The 16230-nt window shown below is 40.0% G+C and overlaps 1 protein-coding gene across 1 annotated transcript in view; it reads right to left on the minus strand.

The window, feature by feature from the left end:
• Nucleotides 1–225: 225 nt before the first annotated feature.
• Nucleotides 226–16230, minus strand: part of Ipp (intracisternal A particle-promoted polypeptide) — a 31410-nt gene continuing 15405 nt past the window's right edge. The window contains exons 6-9 of the mRNA XM_027402551.2: nucleotides 14750–14887; nucleotides 12778–12900; nucleotides 7704–7924; nucleotides 226–648 (exon numbers count right to left, since the gene is read on the minus strand). Coding sequence (XP_027258352.1) covers nucleotides 424–648; nucleotides 7704–7924; nucleotides 12778–12900; nucleotides 14750–14887 — 707 coding nt within the window. The 3' untranslated portion in view covers nucleotides 226–423. The remainder of the gene's footprint in view (nucleotides 649–7703; nucleotides 7925–12777; nucleotides 12901–14749; nucleotides 14888–16230) is intronic.

Consider the following 16230-nt stretch of genomic DNA (forward strand, 5'->3'; position numbering starts at 1 on the left):
ATGACACCATGGAAACTATGTTCTCACCAATCACGAAGTAGAAATCTTGACACTGTCTCATGGAGATTATTCTTACATTGTATACAGGCTATGTTACAACTTGAACTGCACTAGAGAAATAGCCAAAGGCACTATTTCCCAGAAGTTTCTAGCAAACAATTTTTACAACTAGGATTCTATTGATAACTGAGTAGGGCATAAATACCAATTCTATTGTTTCTAAGCTTTGAAAATTTGTATGCGTTCTTTATTAAGATATATTTCATATCCATTCTTACTCAAATTTTCAGAAAAAAATCACTCTTATCTATCTATTCAATACATGTAATCTTCAAAAGGGTCATATCACAAATATGTATTTGATTTACAAAACGTCAAAACCTACATTTTCAAAATGTTTCCTGTGCTTTTATGCTTTGTGTGTCATAGTACAGCAACACCACCTTCACAACGACTAGTGATCATGTTACCAATTTCTGTCCATGTATCTGAATGAGGGTTGTAAACTTCAACTGAGTCCAAGGTACCTGGGGCCAAGAAATCATGGCTAGAAGAGCGGCCTCCAGAAACATACAGGAGACCATTGACCGCCACAACACACATGCCTGCTCTAGGCACTTTCATTGAAGCAACTTCAACCCACTTTTCCTAGTAAAATAAAGTGAGAAAAGAATTAACATTAATAGTGTCATAAAATGATAATAAAATCTCTGAGAAATATATTCTAGACTTTACATGTTTAAATTCAAACAATTCAACTAAGTATATACAACATTTTAAAATGAACTTTTTGGCAGGCCTGATTAAACAGTCTAGAGAATAGTTAAACATATCTGACTATAAAATGTGATCAGGTAATGACATAGCCACCATATAGAGGGACTGGAGAGAGGGATAGTGATCAAAAGCACTGCCTGGTCTTGCAGAGAACTGAGGCTCAGTTCCTAGCACACACATGATGCTAACAACAGTCTGTAACTCCAGTTCCAGAGTACCTAATTGTACTGAGACCCTGATTACCTGTACTGCTGACCACGCCTGGGCCTGGTCACAGGTATGGAGAAGGGTGTGGGATAAAGGACGAGGAGGAGTTGGGCACTCGCTCTCTGGTTCTGCCAGCTTTGGGAAGCATCTGGGACCAGACTTCTCGGAGTGCCAAATCTGGTTACTGATTCCTCATGTGAGTATATATATTTCCCAATATGTTACCAATTAATAACCTATCTTGGGTTCCATTCTTCTTCCTCATTACCTAATACTTCCTTCTGGGCTCTACAGGCATTGTATACATGTGGTATAAGACATTCATGCAGGCAAAACACCCTTGCAAATAAAATAAATCAGTTTTAAAATTAGGAGTCATTTGGGGGCTGGAGAGATGGCTCAGCAGTTAACAGTACCGACTGCTCTTCCAGAGGTCCTGAGTTCAATTCCCAGCAACCACATGGTGGCTCATAACCATCTGTATTGAGATCTGGTGCCCTCTTCTGGTGTGCAGATATACATGGAAGCAGAATGTTGTATACATAATGAATAAATAAAATCTTAAAAGTAAATTAGGAGTCATTTAATCTAGCATTCTGAGAACCTGTGTCTATGAAATGCCAGTAAGTAATAGATGATAAAAATCTGATGATAAAAAAAAGAGATGATAAAATCCCAAGGGAAAAAAGGCTTATATATTAAAAGGCTTTTTATTTTTGAAAGATTCTTCAAGACTTTTATTTAGGTGGCTAGGGAGATGGCTCAGCAGTTAAAAAGACTTACTACCTGTGGTGGATTGAATAATAATGGCCCCCATAAGTTGACATTTTTGAGTGTTTCGTCATCATTGAATGGTAATATTTGAAAGGATTAGAAGGATTAGGAGGTGTGGTGAGATATATAATGATTTATTAAAGCTTGCCTGAGGATTCAGAAAGCAAAGTCAGCCACAGGCCATAGAAGCCAGGCACATACCTTTAATCCCAGCAGCCAGAAGCTAGGAGGTGGTTGTACACACCTTTAATCCTAGGACTCAGGATTAAGAGGAAGAGGAATCTCTCTGAGTTCAAGGCCACCAAGGGATACATGAGATTAAATCAGTCTAAAAGAGTAACAGATCACATGCCTTTAATCCCAGTACTAGAGGGGTATAAAAGATAGAAGCAGGGTCTTCAGTATTCAGTAGGAGGCATTAATTTTCCAGCCACACTGAAGATAGAAAGGCTCAGTATCAAGGTGGATAGGAAGACATTCAGACTAGCTACACTGACGAGAGGCAGCAGGATCAGCCCTTTCAATCTGAGGTAGCGGTAAGAGCTAGTGGGCAGCTACTTTGCTTTTCTCATTTTCAGCTAAAAGCTTGAACCCCAATATCAGTCTCTGGGTCATTTATTTAATCATGCAACAGTGTGGTCTTGTTGGAGGAAGTGTGTCACTAGAGGTGGGTTTTGAGGTTTCAACACTCGCCCCACCACCTATGAATTAGAATGTAGCTCTCAGCTTCTGCTCCAGCACCTGCCCGCCTGCATACCAGCATGTTCTCCACCATGATAGTGGACTAAACCTCTGAAACTGTAAGGAAAACCCAGTTAAATGCTTTCTTTCATAAGAGTTGCCCCGATCATGGTCTCTTTACAGCAATAAAACAATGACTAAACCAGAAGCTGGTACCAAAAAGCGAGGTAATGCTGTGATAGGTCTGACCATGCTGTTTGTTAGAGAAATATGGAAGACTTTGTGACTCAGCTATTGGATGCTTTAAGCTGGGTTTAATGGCCATACTAGTAGGAGCATGTAAGACAGTGGTGCTGAAAGCAATGTAAATTATGTTGATTTTGCCCAAAAAGTTTGAGGGGAAGAATGTACTAATAAGTGGCCAAGAGACCATTCTTGAGATATGTTGATGAAGAATAGAGCTGCTTTCTATCCTTGTCCTTAAAATTTGCTACAGGCTATTAAGTTTCAAACCCAGGACAAAAGTCTGAGGTACTTATTTAACACATCAAAGTAGCACTCGCCAACAAGTTCTCCTAGCATCCCACAGTCCCTACCTGTTACAGAGTATGGCTGGCATACCCCTGAATTCTCCAGCCCAGAGTTGGGCTGCCCTTCCTCCAGAGGTTCTTCCCTATATAATCCAGACATTTTGGTTACACACTTTTTTGGACTAGTGGCCTTCTGGCTGCTGCACCTGGTACCCCCCTCAACACCCTAACTCAGGTCAGTCTGGTCATGTCCACTCTGGACTCTTCCAGATGTCTCTGCCTCTACCTACCTTCTCCCTTTTATCTACAACAAACCTTCTCCACCATACCTAGGAACAGTCATGTCCTTTCTTTTTTTATTTCTTTTTTTCATCCAGAGGCTAAGTTGAAGAGTTTTAGATTGTTGGAATTGGCAGAGATTTCAAGACAGCTTAGTATTGACAGTGTTGTGTGGTTACTAGTAGTCATGCTTATGCAGATCTACAATGGAAAAGGAGCACATAGGCAAGGAAAAATGCAAAATGTACAGTTGAGGAAAGAATTGTGAGGAAGTCTAATGGAGCAAAGTCCAGTGCTCAAGGAGATGAAAAGATGAAAAGGCATCTGTGCCCAAGATCTGTCACTGTCTATACAGTACTTAGGCCATTTGTCCGTCTACACCTCAGCCATGCCACCAAACACCATTGTCTACTTCCCAGTTCCAGAGTGCTCTGAGGTCATGCACATACTGCTGGCTGACCAGGGCCAGAGCTGGAAGAAAGAGGTGGTTACCGAAGATACCTGATGCAAGGCTTGCTCAAGCCCACCTGTATTGGCAGAATGACCTACTATAGTTATTGGCTTAAAAGACTTTCATCATTATACTTTTGAAAGAAAAAGGGAAAAATTTGCCTTCATGGTGCCTACTTACATTAACTCTCAGCTGGTCAAGAGATGTCAATGGAAGGTCCTCCCACAGGGAATGTTAAATGGCCCCACCCCATCCCAATATTATATGTAAAAACTGTTGGAAATAATTCATATACAGTTTCCACAATATATAATTCACCATTATATGGATGATATCTTTTGGGGTAGGGGGCAGTTTTGAGACAGGGTTTCTCTGTAGCTTTGGAGCCTGTCCTAGAACTCGCCCTGTAGACTAGGCCGGCCTCAAACTCACAGAGATCTGCCTGCCTCTGCCTCCTGAGTGCTGGGACTACCAATGCTCAACTATGGCTGATATTTTGTTGGCTGATTCAAAGACAGACACTTTAGGAAACATGTTCAAAGAAGTAAAGAAAGTTTTGCCTCACTGGGGATTACAAATTGCTCCTGAAAAAATACAGAGAGGAGATTTTAACTATTTAGGATATAAGATAGGTCTAGAAAAAATTAGAACACAGAAGGTACAGATCAGGAGAGATCCATTTCGGACTCTTAATGATTTTCAAAGATTGCTAGGAGACATTTCCTATCTAAGGCCCACTATTGGAGTAGAAAAATATGAACTGAATAATCTGGCCAAGATCCTAGAAGGGGACAAGGACTTAAACTGTCCAAGAGAATTATCGCTGATGCTGAGAGAGAATTGGCTTTGGTGGAAAAGAAATCACAAGATGCACATGTTGATCTTGTAGATCCAAAGCTTAACTGCATTCTGGTTATATTACCCTCTAGACAATCCCCTTTGGGGATTTGGATGCAGAGGGAAGATATTATATTGAAATGGATATTCCTACCATGTAAACAGAATGAGAAACTAAAGACTTATGTGGAAAAGATTTCTGAGTTGATTTAAAAGGAAAATTAAGACTGTCAACTGACAGGAATGGAGCATGCAGAAATTATAGTACCTTTAACTAATGAGGGAAGTTCCTCTTTATGGAAAGATAATGAATACTAGCAAAGACCTTGCTTTGACTTTTTGGGACAGATTAGCAACAATTATCCCAAAAGTGAGAGAATTATTTTTGTTTGTTTGTTTTTGTTTTTGTTTTTCGAGACAGGGTTTCTCTGTGGCTTTGGAGGCTGGCTGGCTCTTGTAGACCAGGCTTGTCTTGAACTCACAGAGATCCACCTGCCTCTGCCTCCCAAGTGCTGGGATTAAAGGCGTGCGCCACCACCACCTGGCAGAGAGAATTAAATTCATAAAAAAAACCATTTGGATCCTTCCACACATTGTAAGGAAAACACCAATCTCTATGTTATATACTGATGCAAACAAATCAGGTAAGGCAGAATATAAATCAGGAAATTTAAGCAAAGTGGTTCAATGCACTTACAACTTTGTGCAAAAGTCAGAATTGTATGCCATTTTATGCTACTCATGGGTTTTATAGAACCTTTCAATATAGTTACTGACTCTGGATATGTAGAAAGAGTTGTTTTACACATTGAAACTGCTGAATTTATTCCTGATGAAACAGAATTAACTTCTTATTTATACAGTTACAGGAGATAATCAGGAATAGGAATCGCTATATATATATATATATATATATATATATATATATAATCACATCAGATCTTATACGGGTCTGCCAGGTCCTCTAGCACAAGGTAATGATGAACTTGATCAATTATTAAGCACTCTGGAGGCCTCAGAATTTCTTTTTAAAAAATCACCATGTCAATAGCAGAGGTTTAAAAAAGGATTTTTCCATCTAAGCCAAGGAAATTGTAAAAATATGTTCTACTTGTTCCTTCTATAACCAAACTCCTTTACCTGCAGAAAGTAACCCTAAAGGTATGCAAAGAAATGAAATTTGGTAAATGGATGATTTCATTTTGCAGAGCATGGAAAATTAAAATATATACACCATACAATAGACATATTTTCAGGATTTCATATTTTCAGGAAACTACCCTGAGTTCTGAAAAGACTGATTCTATAATTACACACCTATTAGAAGTTATGGCCATCATGGGTATACCTTCACAAATTAAAACTGACAATGTTCTAGCATATGTCTCTAGTAAAATGAAACAGTTTTTTGAATATTATAATATAAAGCATATTACAAGTATGAGAGATCTAATCATACTTTAAAAGAAATGCTTAATAAACAGGGAGGTGGAACCAAGACCCCTAGAGGTTGCATAATGCCATATTAACCCTGAATTTTCTTAATGCTAATTATAAAGGAACAACAGCTACAGAGAGACATTGGACAACAGAAAAAAACTTCTGAGTTAAATCAGCCTATGTACTTCAAAGATGTGTTGACCTCAGAATGGAAACTAGAATATGTGCTACGTTGGGGAAGAGGTTTCACTTTTGTTTCCACAGGTGAAGAAAAACTATGGATACCATTAAAATTAATTAAGATTCTGTTAGAACGGGAGAAGACTCTTGATAAGGAGAAAAGACAGCTCATCCACTGGTGTGACGATCCTACAAGTTGTAAGGACAACTCACAAGGGTCATGGCAGGGTTCTGTTTTTGTCTTTACAGGAAAACAGAAATACCCATCTTTAGGAAATCAAAAGACCACACCGGGTGGTTGTGGTGCATGCTTTTAGTCCCAGCATTCAGGATGCAGAGGCAAAGGACCTCTGTGAGTTGAGACCAGCCTGGTCTACAAGAGCTAGCTCCAGGACAACAGCCTCCAAAGCCACAGAGAAACCCTGTCTCCAAAAACAAAAAAACAAAAAACAAAAAACAAAAAAAAAGACCTTGGACATCTAGACATCTAATGAAGGGAAAGGTATGCAAAAAAAACCTACCAAGCTAAGAGAAATCTGACCTATGGTACCAATATTCTCTGTGGGGTAAAATCTCACTACTTAAACATCTATATCTCTTTACTTCTCAGAATAGTTGTAGTCCTGACTAATTTAAAAATCAAAGCTGAACCAGACAGTAGTGGCACACACCTTTAATCCCAACACTTGGGAGGCAGAGGCAGGTGGATCTCTGTGAGTTCATGGCCAGCTTGGTCTACAGAGAAAGCAACACAGAGAAACCCTGTCTCAAAAAACAAAACCAACAAATAAATAAATAAAATCAAAGCTGGCTTTGGAGTTGGAGTGTGGCTCTCTTCTCTAAATCCAAGCCTGTTGTTAAAAGAAAACTTCAGAGTTTCTGTTTCATATCAGAAGAGCCACCAGGTGTAGGACAAAAGAAAACCAAAAATCTAGGGACTATTGTTGCCAAAGGTCTGTTATCCCCTTAAAATTCTACTTCTCCCCATATTTATTTTCATCTCTATGGTAACTTTCTTTCTTTCTTTCTTTCTTTTTTTTTGGTTTTTCGAGACAGGGTTTCCCTGTGGATTTGGAGCCTGTCCTGGAACTAGCTCTTGTAGATCAGGCTGGTATCGAACTTGCAGAGATCCTTTGCCTCTGCCTCCCGAATGCTTGGATTAAAGGTGTGCACCACCAATGCCTGGCTGGTAACTTTTTTTGAATGCAGATCTATCAAAAATTTAAACTTTCCATTTTGATATTAGTAATGTTTAAGTTTTCCACAATGAACAATGAATTTTCCTAACAGCAATCTCTGAAGTCTCCAGAAAGAGGATGGGGCCCCACAACCTGGTTTATAATGATGCCTTTGAGCCAATAAACACCGCTCAAGGATTGGCTTTGGACTAAAACTGCTCAAGACAATTCCAAATTGGTCAGCTGAGATGGTTCAACCTCTTACAACACTCTAGCCAGAACTTCAGAGTGAAAGAGAACAGATCACTACCGATCTAACAGGTACTGAAAGGAAATAAGACACTAAACATTTGAAATCATCCAACCCACCTCTTCAAAAGAGTACTTTTCCACAGTATGAAGGGCATCTTGTGTCTCATTCCACCCTCCAATAGAGTAGATGCAGTCATTGAGTGCTGCCACTCCAAGATAGGCTCTTCTGGTTCCCATGGGAGGAAGTGGAGACCAACGCTTGGAAAGTGGATCATAAACTTCAAAAGAACGAAGCTCTAGTCCCTCATTGCTGATTCCTCCAACTACATAAATTAAACCTGAAAAACAGAAGATTTGTGCTCAGTTTCTATGGAAAAGAAATAGGCCAACTATGGTGGTCCAGGCCTTTGATCCCAGCACTCAGGAGGCATAGGCAGTCAGATCTGAGTTTAAGGCTAGCCTGGTCTATATAGTGAGTTCCAAGACAACAACTATAGCTGCATAGTGAGACCCTTGTCTTTCAAAAATTAGTAATAATACAGACTAGAGAGGTGGCTAACAGCCATCCGTAATGAGATCTGGTTCACTCTTCAGGCCTGGAGGCCTACATGCAAGCAGAACACTGCATACATACCAAAAAATAAACTGGTTTGGTACTTTCTCCCTACTTTGGGAAAATAACTTAGGTGTTGATATGAGAGAAAAACGACAATAATGGAAGATACAGTAAACATTTACTAAACAGCTACTTCTGACCATCTGAAATTTTCCTTTTTTTATTTATTTTTTATTTTTTTAGACAGGGTTTCTCTCTGTAGCCTTGGCTGTCCTAGAACTCACTCTGTAGACCAGGCTGGTGTTGTAGGAACTCATTCAGCCAACAGCCTTTGGGATACAGGCCCATTAAATGCGTGGTTTCAGGGCTACAGGTGGACTGATAAGAGGGAAAAGAAGCATGATGTCTCTCTTCCTTGATGGTTGGAGATCAAAACACAGCATCCAGTGCCCCCAGGCCAGAAGACCTAGGCAATTATCTATCTTTATTGTTATTCATGAGTGTTCCCCAAATAAATATTTGATATCCTTTTATTCAGGCTCATGTGGACTTCATTACTCTTGCCTACAGGCTGACCTCAAACTCACAGAGATCCGCCTGCCTCTGTCTCTTAAGTGCTGGGATCAAAGGAGTGCGTCAACACTGCCGGGCCTAATTTTTCTTTTCTTTCTTTTTTCCTTCCTTTCTTTTTTTTGTTTTTGTATTTTTTCCAGACAGGGTTTCTCTGTAGCTTTGGAACTTACCTTGGAATTTTTTCTGTAGATCAGGTTTGCCTTGAACTCACAGAGATCTGCCTGCCTCTGCCTCCCAAGTGCTAGGATTAAAGGCATGCATCAACACTGCCTGGCCTAATTTTCTTATTTTTTAATAAAACATTTTAGTTGTGTGATTGTCTGTGTATCTGTAAAAGAGAGATGGTATAAAACCAATTTGAACACTTACTGGTGGCTACAGTTTCAACAAAGAATGATAAATTGGCTCTGCATTCCATGTAACAAATGTTGAGGTCAGAGGACAATTTACGGGAGTCAATTCTCACTGTTCACTGTTGTGGAATATTAGTTAAGATGTGTTATATTTGTTTATGCTGTGGAATATTTGTTTATTGGTGCAAAGATGTGTTGCATTCTTTTATGTTGCATTTGTTTAACTCTGTGAAGCTGTGTTACTTTGCCTGTCTAAAACACCTGATCGGTCTGATTAAGAGCTGAATGGCCAATAGCCAGGAGAGAGAAGGATAGAGGATCTAGAGAAGGAGGAGAAGAGGATGCCAGGAGCCAGCCACCCAGCCAAACAGTCATGGAGTAAGATGGAAAGAAAGGTATATAGAATAAACAAAGGTAAAAGCCTAGATGTAAAAGGTAGATGGGATAATTTAAGAAAAGCTGACTAGAATAAGCCAACCTAAGGCTGGAAGTTTGTAAGTAAGAATAAGTCTCCATGTACTTATTTGGGGGCTGGGTAACAGACCCCTAAAGAAGAAGCAGAAGAAAAACAACAACAACTGCAGTCCACTATTTGGGCCCTGGGTATCAAACTCAGGTTGTCAGAGCTGGCAACAGGCACATTTACCCACTAAGCCATTTCTCTAGCACATATCTGATGGATTTATTTACTTATTTGGGTTTGGTTTCTTGAGCCAAGATTTCTCTATTTAGACCATTCTGGACTCTACCTCACAAGTGCTAGAGTTAAAGGTATGCACCATCATACTAAGTTTTTAACTTAGTTTTCTTCATTACAAGAAAATTATTCTAGCAATACAGAAACAAAATGACAGTAACCCAAGAAGTTAAAGTGAGAACTTCTATATTACTGGCACTAATCCTTTAATAACAACCTTAAAATACATTGTGAAAATAGGGCCTCAATTAGTTTTTTAGTTTATACCTATTTAGTTTGTGTGTTCATGTGTACCTGTGTGTGCATGCCATACCACATGTGTGGAGCTCAGTGGACAATTTGCAGGAGATGGTTCTCTCCTTCTACCATATGGGTTCCATTAATCAAACTTGAGTCAGATGTGGTGGAAGTTCCTTTACCTGTTGAGCTGTCTTGTCTGCCCTTCAAACTTATTTCTTCATATGTTTGTTTGTTTATTATTCATTCACTTATTTATTTTGGCTTTTTGAGACGGAGTTTCTCAGTGTAGCTTTAGCTGTCCTGGCACTTGATCTGGAGATCAGAATGGGCTCAAACTCACAGATATCTGCCTGCCTCTGCCCCCTGAGTACCGGGATTAAAGACTTGTGCCACCACCACCTGACCCCCTTAAACTATTTTTTTTTTTTGAGACAGGGTTTCTCTGTGGCTTTGGAGGTTGTCCCGGAACTTGCTCTGTAGACCAGGCTGGCCTTGAACTCACAGAAATCCTCCTGCCTCTGCCTTCCGAGTGCTGGGATTAAAGGCATGCACCACCAATGCCTGGTGATCTTAAACTATTTTTATACATAGAATTTTATACAAAAATATATATACACATATACACAGAGATCTGCTTGCCTCTGCCACCCAAGTGCTGGCATTACAGATATGCACCACCATGCTTGGCTCCCCAAAACTATATTTTTTTTCTCATAAATTTCCTTTTGATTCTTTGGGTATTTCATATCATGTACCCCAATCCCACTATTTTACCAGTCCTTCTATGTCTGCCTTCCACCCTCGTAGCCTCCCCACAGCATAGAGAAAAACTTCACTCCTCTGTATTTCCCTCCTCTCCATCACATATTCATTTGTCCTAGTGGCCTTGGAAGCTGCAATATGTTACATAGGGTACTCTTTTGCCAAAACAGCTTTATTTGCAAATGTTTATTATACTGTGTACACCATCAATACTGGACTTTCACCAAAACTTCTCTTAGATATCTTGCTGTTGCCCTGAGTGGTGGAAATCCTGTGGCTATGATTCTGGACCTGTCCCTTTGCTCCAGCAGATCATAGGTGGAGTAGATGAGGCTGGCCAGTTCAAAGCCTTGTATATAGGCCTGGGTGGTAGCTGAGTTAGTCAGTCCAGGCCTCCACCAGGACCAACCCCCTCAGGCAAGGGTCAGGGCCAGCTCTCCCTTCCCCATGCTATCAAATCCAGCTCTCCCGTGGTTCCCAATGGTAACAAACCCTCAGACATCAACACAGACTACAGCTGCAGTAAGGCCAAGGACATCACCATGGCCCTGACTGGCAGCACAGACAACTCAGATTAGTAGCCCCGTGGCAGCATGGCCCTTATACATCAATATGGCCTCAGGCCCAGACCAAGCATCTGTATGATGTGGGTAAAGATTTGTCATTCATATTGGTTAAATAAAATGCTGATTGGTCAGTAGCCAGGCAGGAAGTAAAGGCAGGGCTACCAGACTAGGAGACTTCTGGGAAGAGGAAGGCACAGAAACAGTCACCAGCAAGACACAGAGAAAGCAAGATGAGAATGCCATACTGTGAAAAGGTACCAAGCCATGTGACTAAACATAGATAACAATTATGGGTTAATTTAAGTTGTAAGAGCTTGTTAGTAATAAACCTGAGCAATAGGATAAACAGTTTATAATTAATATGATTTGGGACTGAATGGCTGCAGGATGGGGTGGAACAGAAACTTCCATTTACAACTGTAGGCCTTCTCAGGTAACTTGGGCCACAGACATCAACACAGATCCCAGGTGTGGGAGGGCCATGGACCCAGGCTGTCGGGAGCCATGGCAAAAATAACCTTGGACCTGTAAGAGACTTAGGCTGCTTCAGAGAAAGTTGCCAGCATTTTAAGAATAACCCCTTATGTTAAAAGAATAGATGTCTTCAATCCTTCCCTCCTGATACATAGCATTTGTGCCCATAGAAGTAGCTTGTAGAAAGAAAGAAACATTTCAAGGTCAGGTTGCCTAGCAACCCTTCCCCCATGCATTCTGTAACCCAGCTAACATTTCCCCTTTCAGCCCCTATCTAGACACCCGCGCTGTCCAACCTTGACAAGCATCCTGGACTCCCCACTTTCCTTCAAGGACTCACACACAGGAACATTCCTGAGTCTGGTTATCAGGCAAGCAGCCTCAAACGACCTCTCCCTGCCTGTCAAGCTCCCCGCTTGGCACCCCTATATAAGGACCCTGTGAAAAAATAAAAAATTACAGCTTGATCAGAGACCTGTCTTGCTGTGGTTCTTTGTGCCTCTTGACCCTATCTTTTCAGGTTCTTTGGTGACTACAGCACATCGGGGTGTGAGCTCCCGCAGGTTCGGGGCACCAGGCAAGGCCCTTGGCTGCTGTAGCACAGGCGCAGACATCACTTGGCCCCAGGTGGCAGTGCAGGCCACCCACACCAACCTGTTTCTCATCACATCTGTGTCTTCAGTTCTGCTTCTCTCCACAGTGCGTGAACCACTTTGCTTCTCCTTCTCTCCCATTTCTCCACTATATATCTATCTGGTGATCACAGTGGTCATAGCCTGCCTGCCCATGGCCCAGATGCCGGGGTGGCCTGTTCCATAACTATTTTTTAACATGACTTCTGTATCTTCAAAATTATTATTCTAATCAAGGCCAATTCTAAGTTAACACGTACATAAATACATATATACCAAATGATAAATACTGTATTGCTGGTAACTGAACAGAAAAAAATATCTTATAAAAGCATTACCTTGCATTTCACAGCACCCAAAGTAGTAGCGAGACACAGCCATGTTGCCAACAACTTCCCATTTGTTTTCATCAGGATCAAATCGTTCAATGGTATTGCCAATCTCAGCTCCAACCCACCCACCTGGAACAAAACAAAAAATAATAATTTCTGAGATAAAGGAATCTAATTTATGACAAAGAGTTTAGAAACCACCTAATTTAACTGTTTCATATTACAGATGAGTCTATATGGACCAGATAGGTGATCTGTCCAAGCTGACATGAAAAATCAGAATGTAATTATGAGTAAAGTTCAGATTTGCTCATTAGAGTAAAATGAACAAAGAAAAAAATTTAGCTTAGTATGAGAAATGATTTTTTTTTTTTAATGGGCTGGGTGGGGACAAGTGATGAACACCTGGCAAACTTGGACATCCTATGTCCCCATCACCTCAGCCTTCTCTCATCTTTTTTTTTTTTAAGATTTTATTTATTATGTATACAACATTTTGCTTCCATGCATATCTGAACACCAGAAGAGGGCACCAAGTCTCATTATAGATGGTTATGAGCCACCATGTGGTTGCTGGGAATTGAACTCAGGACCTCCGGAAGAGCAGTCGGTGCTCTTAACCTCTGAGCCATCTCTCCAGCCCCAAGAAATGATTTTTTTTCCAAAACTTTTTTATTTTTAATTTTTGAAACAGTTTTACTACATAACCCTGGCTGCTCTGGAATTCACAGAGATCTGCCTGCATCTACCTAGCTAGAATGCTAGGATTAAAGATACACCTCACACCTGGGTGGTGATGGCTCACACCTTCAGTTCCAGCACTCAGGAGGCAGAGGCAGAAGGGTCTGAGTTCCAGGACAGCCAGTGCTATACAAAGAAATCTTGTCTCCAAAAACCTAAAAAAAAAAAAAAGAAAAGAAAGAAAAACACTAATATACCTGACCCCAAAACTATTTTTTTCTTTTCTTTCTTTCATTCATTCTTTCCTTTTTAAAAAAATCTTTTTTTTTTTTTTTTTTTTTTTTTTTTTTTTTTTTTGGTTTATCAAGACAGGGTTTCTCTGTGTAGCCTTGGCTGTTCTGGAACTCACTCTATAGATCAGGCTGACCTTGAATTCACAGAGATCCGCCTGCCTCTGCCTCCTGGGATCAGGGATGGGCTACCTGAAATAGAAGACTATTTCTCCTCTCTCAGCATTTCTAGGTTGCTGGTAATTCTTTTTTTTTTTTTTTTGCTGGTAATTCTTTGTATAGAGTTGAGGCGCGTGGGCTTCTCTGCATCCATGTTAGCTGTCTACTACTGATGTGTCCTTGTTCAGCTCATGTTTAGGCAGCCATTTTGGTTAGACTTTATGGTGTATCTTCTGACATTTCTAAAGACAGCCTCATAGCAAACGGACCTACATTCTTTCCATCCCCTCTTTTGTGATGATCTCTGATACTTAGGTGATACTGTTTTGTATTTTGAGAGAGATACAATGTATCTCAGGCTGGCCTGAAACTCATGAAGGGTTATTTGCATTAATCCCTGAGAGTGCTAGTAACAGAATGCTGGCCCATTCTCCAATTTTTGAAATTGAAAATATTCCCTTCATTCATGTATCACAGCCAACACCTATAGTTATAGCAAGAAAATGGCAAGTTCAATGTTTCTAGGGCAGCATGAGATACAAAGTGAGACCCTGTCTCAAAAAAAAAAAAAAAAAAAAAGAAAGAAAGAAAGGAAGGAAGAAAGAAAGAAATTTACAAAGCTGAAAAGACTCACTTGTTTTTTTCAAGACACAGTCTCACTATGCAGCTCTCCCTGGCCTGGATCTTACTATGTAAACCAGGCTGGTTTTGAACTACCATCTATCCTGCCTCTTCCAGCCCTACATCTAGATGCAATTTTTTTATGTCATTAAAGAACATCTCTAAAATTGTCAGATCCCAAGAACTTAATTAATATCAGTTATTCTTAAGTCAAACAGCATAATTACCCAAAGCATAGATAGCCCCATAACACACACATACTCCCAAGCCACAGCGGGGGTGATTCATTGAAGCAACAGTTGTCCATTGTTTAGTAACTGGATCATAGCATTCAGTACAGTCAAAAATCATTGAATCCTTTTCACCTGAATTTGAAAAAGAGACACATGTCAGGTTTAGTGGTGGTAAAAGAATAGAATTAGAATACAATATTCAACAGTGTTAGCATTTTCTGTTGTCAGAAATCAACCATTGGGTCTAATTTTAAAATACCCATTAAAAGTCTTTGCCTAGCAAGCAATATTTTTAATTCAAAACACTGCCATTTATTAAAGACCAGTTATGAAACAAAAGCACATGTCTAATTATTTCTAGTTCTACCACCTAAACAATTCATATAAATTTTGAGGAGACAATTTCCATTTTAACATTCCCATTTCTTTTCAGGTAATAATTTAGACTTATTGACGTGGGAGGTTCTTCTGTATGCTGTAAATAAGTGGTGCTTTTATTGGTTGATGATAATGCTGTTTTGGCCAATGGATAGGCAGGATTTAGCTAGGTGGGAATTCTGAACAAAGAGGCAGGGAAAAGAAGGACAAAGGACAGACACCATGTAGCCACTGGGAAAGGAGGATGCTTGGGCATTCCCTGGTAAAACAGGGCCACGTGGAGATATACAGATTAATAGTTATGATTAATAATTAACAGAGAGCTAGCCAGTAAGAAGCCTAAGCCATTGGCTAAGCAGTACCCTTCAGTACTGTATTGTTCTGTAAGTTCAGCAGTCACTTTCTTGTGAGTCCTGCATGTAAGGCAGGTTATAAAGCAGATGAGGTAAGTAAAGTAGTTCAAAGTCCATACAGAAAGTCCTTCTGTACAGAAGGCAGAATTATATGCAATTCTCATGGTGCTTATGGATTTTACAAAACCTCTTAATATAGTTACTGATTCCCAATACGCAGAGAGTTGTGTTACACATTGAGACTGCAGAATTCGTTCCTGATAATACAGAATTAACCTCATTGTTTTTGCAATTACAGGAAACTATCAGAAACAGAAGTAATCCTATATATATTACACATATCAGATCCCATACAGGTCTGCCAGGCCCACTAGCACAAGGCAATGATGAGATTGATCATTTATTAATTGGAAGTGTGCTAGAAGCCTCAGAATTTCAGAAGAAACATCATGTAAACAGCAAAGGTTTGAAAAAGGACTTCTCCATCACTTGGCAACAAGCCAAGGAGATAGTGAGAAAATGACCTACTAGTTCCTTTTATAATCAAACTCCATTGCCAGCAGGTTGTAATCCTAAGGGAATTCGGAGAAATGAGGTTTGGCATATGGATGTCTCACTTTGCAGAGTTTGGAAATTTGAAATATGAGCATCATACTATAAACACATTCTCAGGGTTCCAATGGGTTACTGCTCTTAACTCTGAAAAAGCTGATTCTGTTATTACACACCTGTTAGAGGTGATGG

The sequence above is a fragment of the Cricetulus griseus genome, chromosome 2 (assembly GCF_003668045.3).
Source record: "Cricetulus griseus strain 17A/GY chromosome 2, alternate assembly CriGri-PICRH-1.0, whole genome shotgun sequence".
In the NCBI taxonomy this organism is placed as follows: Eukaryota; Metazoa; Chordata; class Mammalia; order Rodentia; family Cricetidae; genus Cricetulus; species Cricetulus griseus.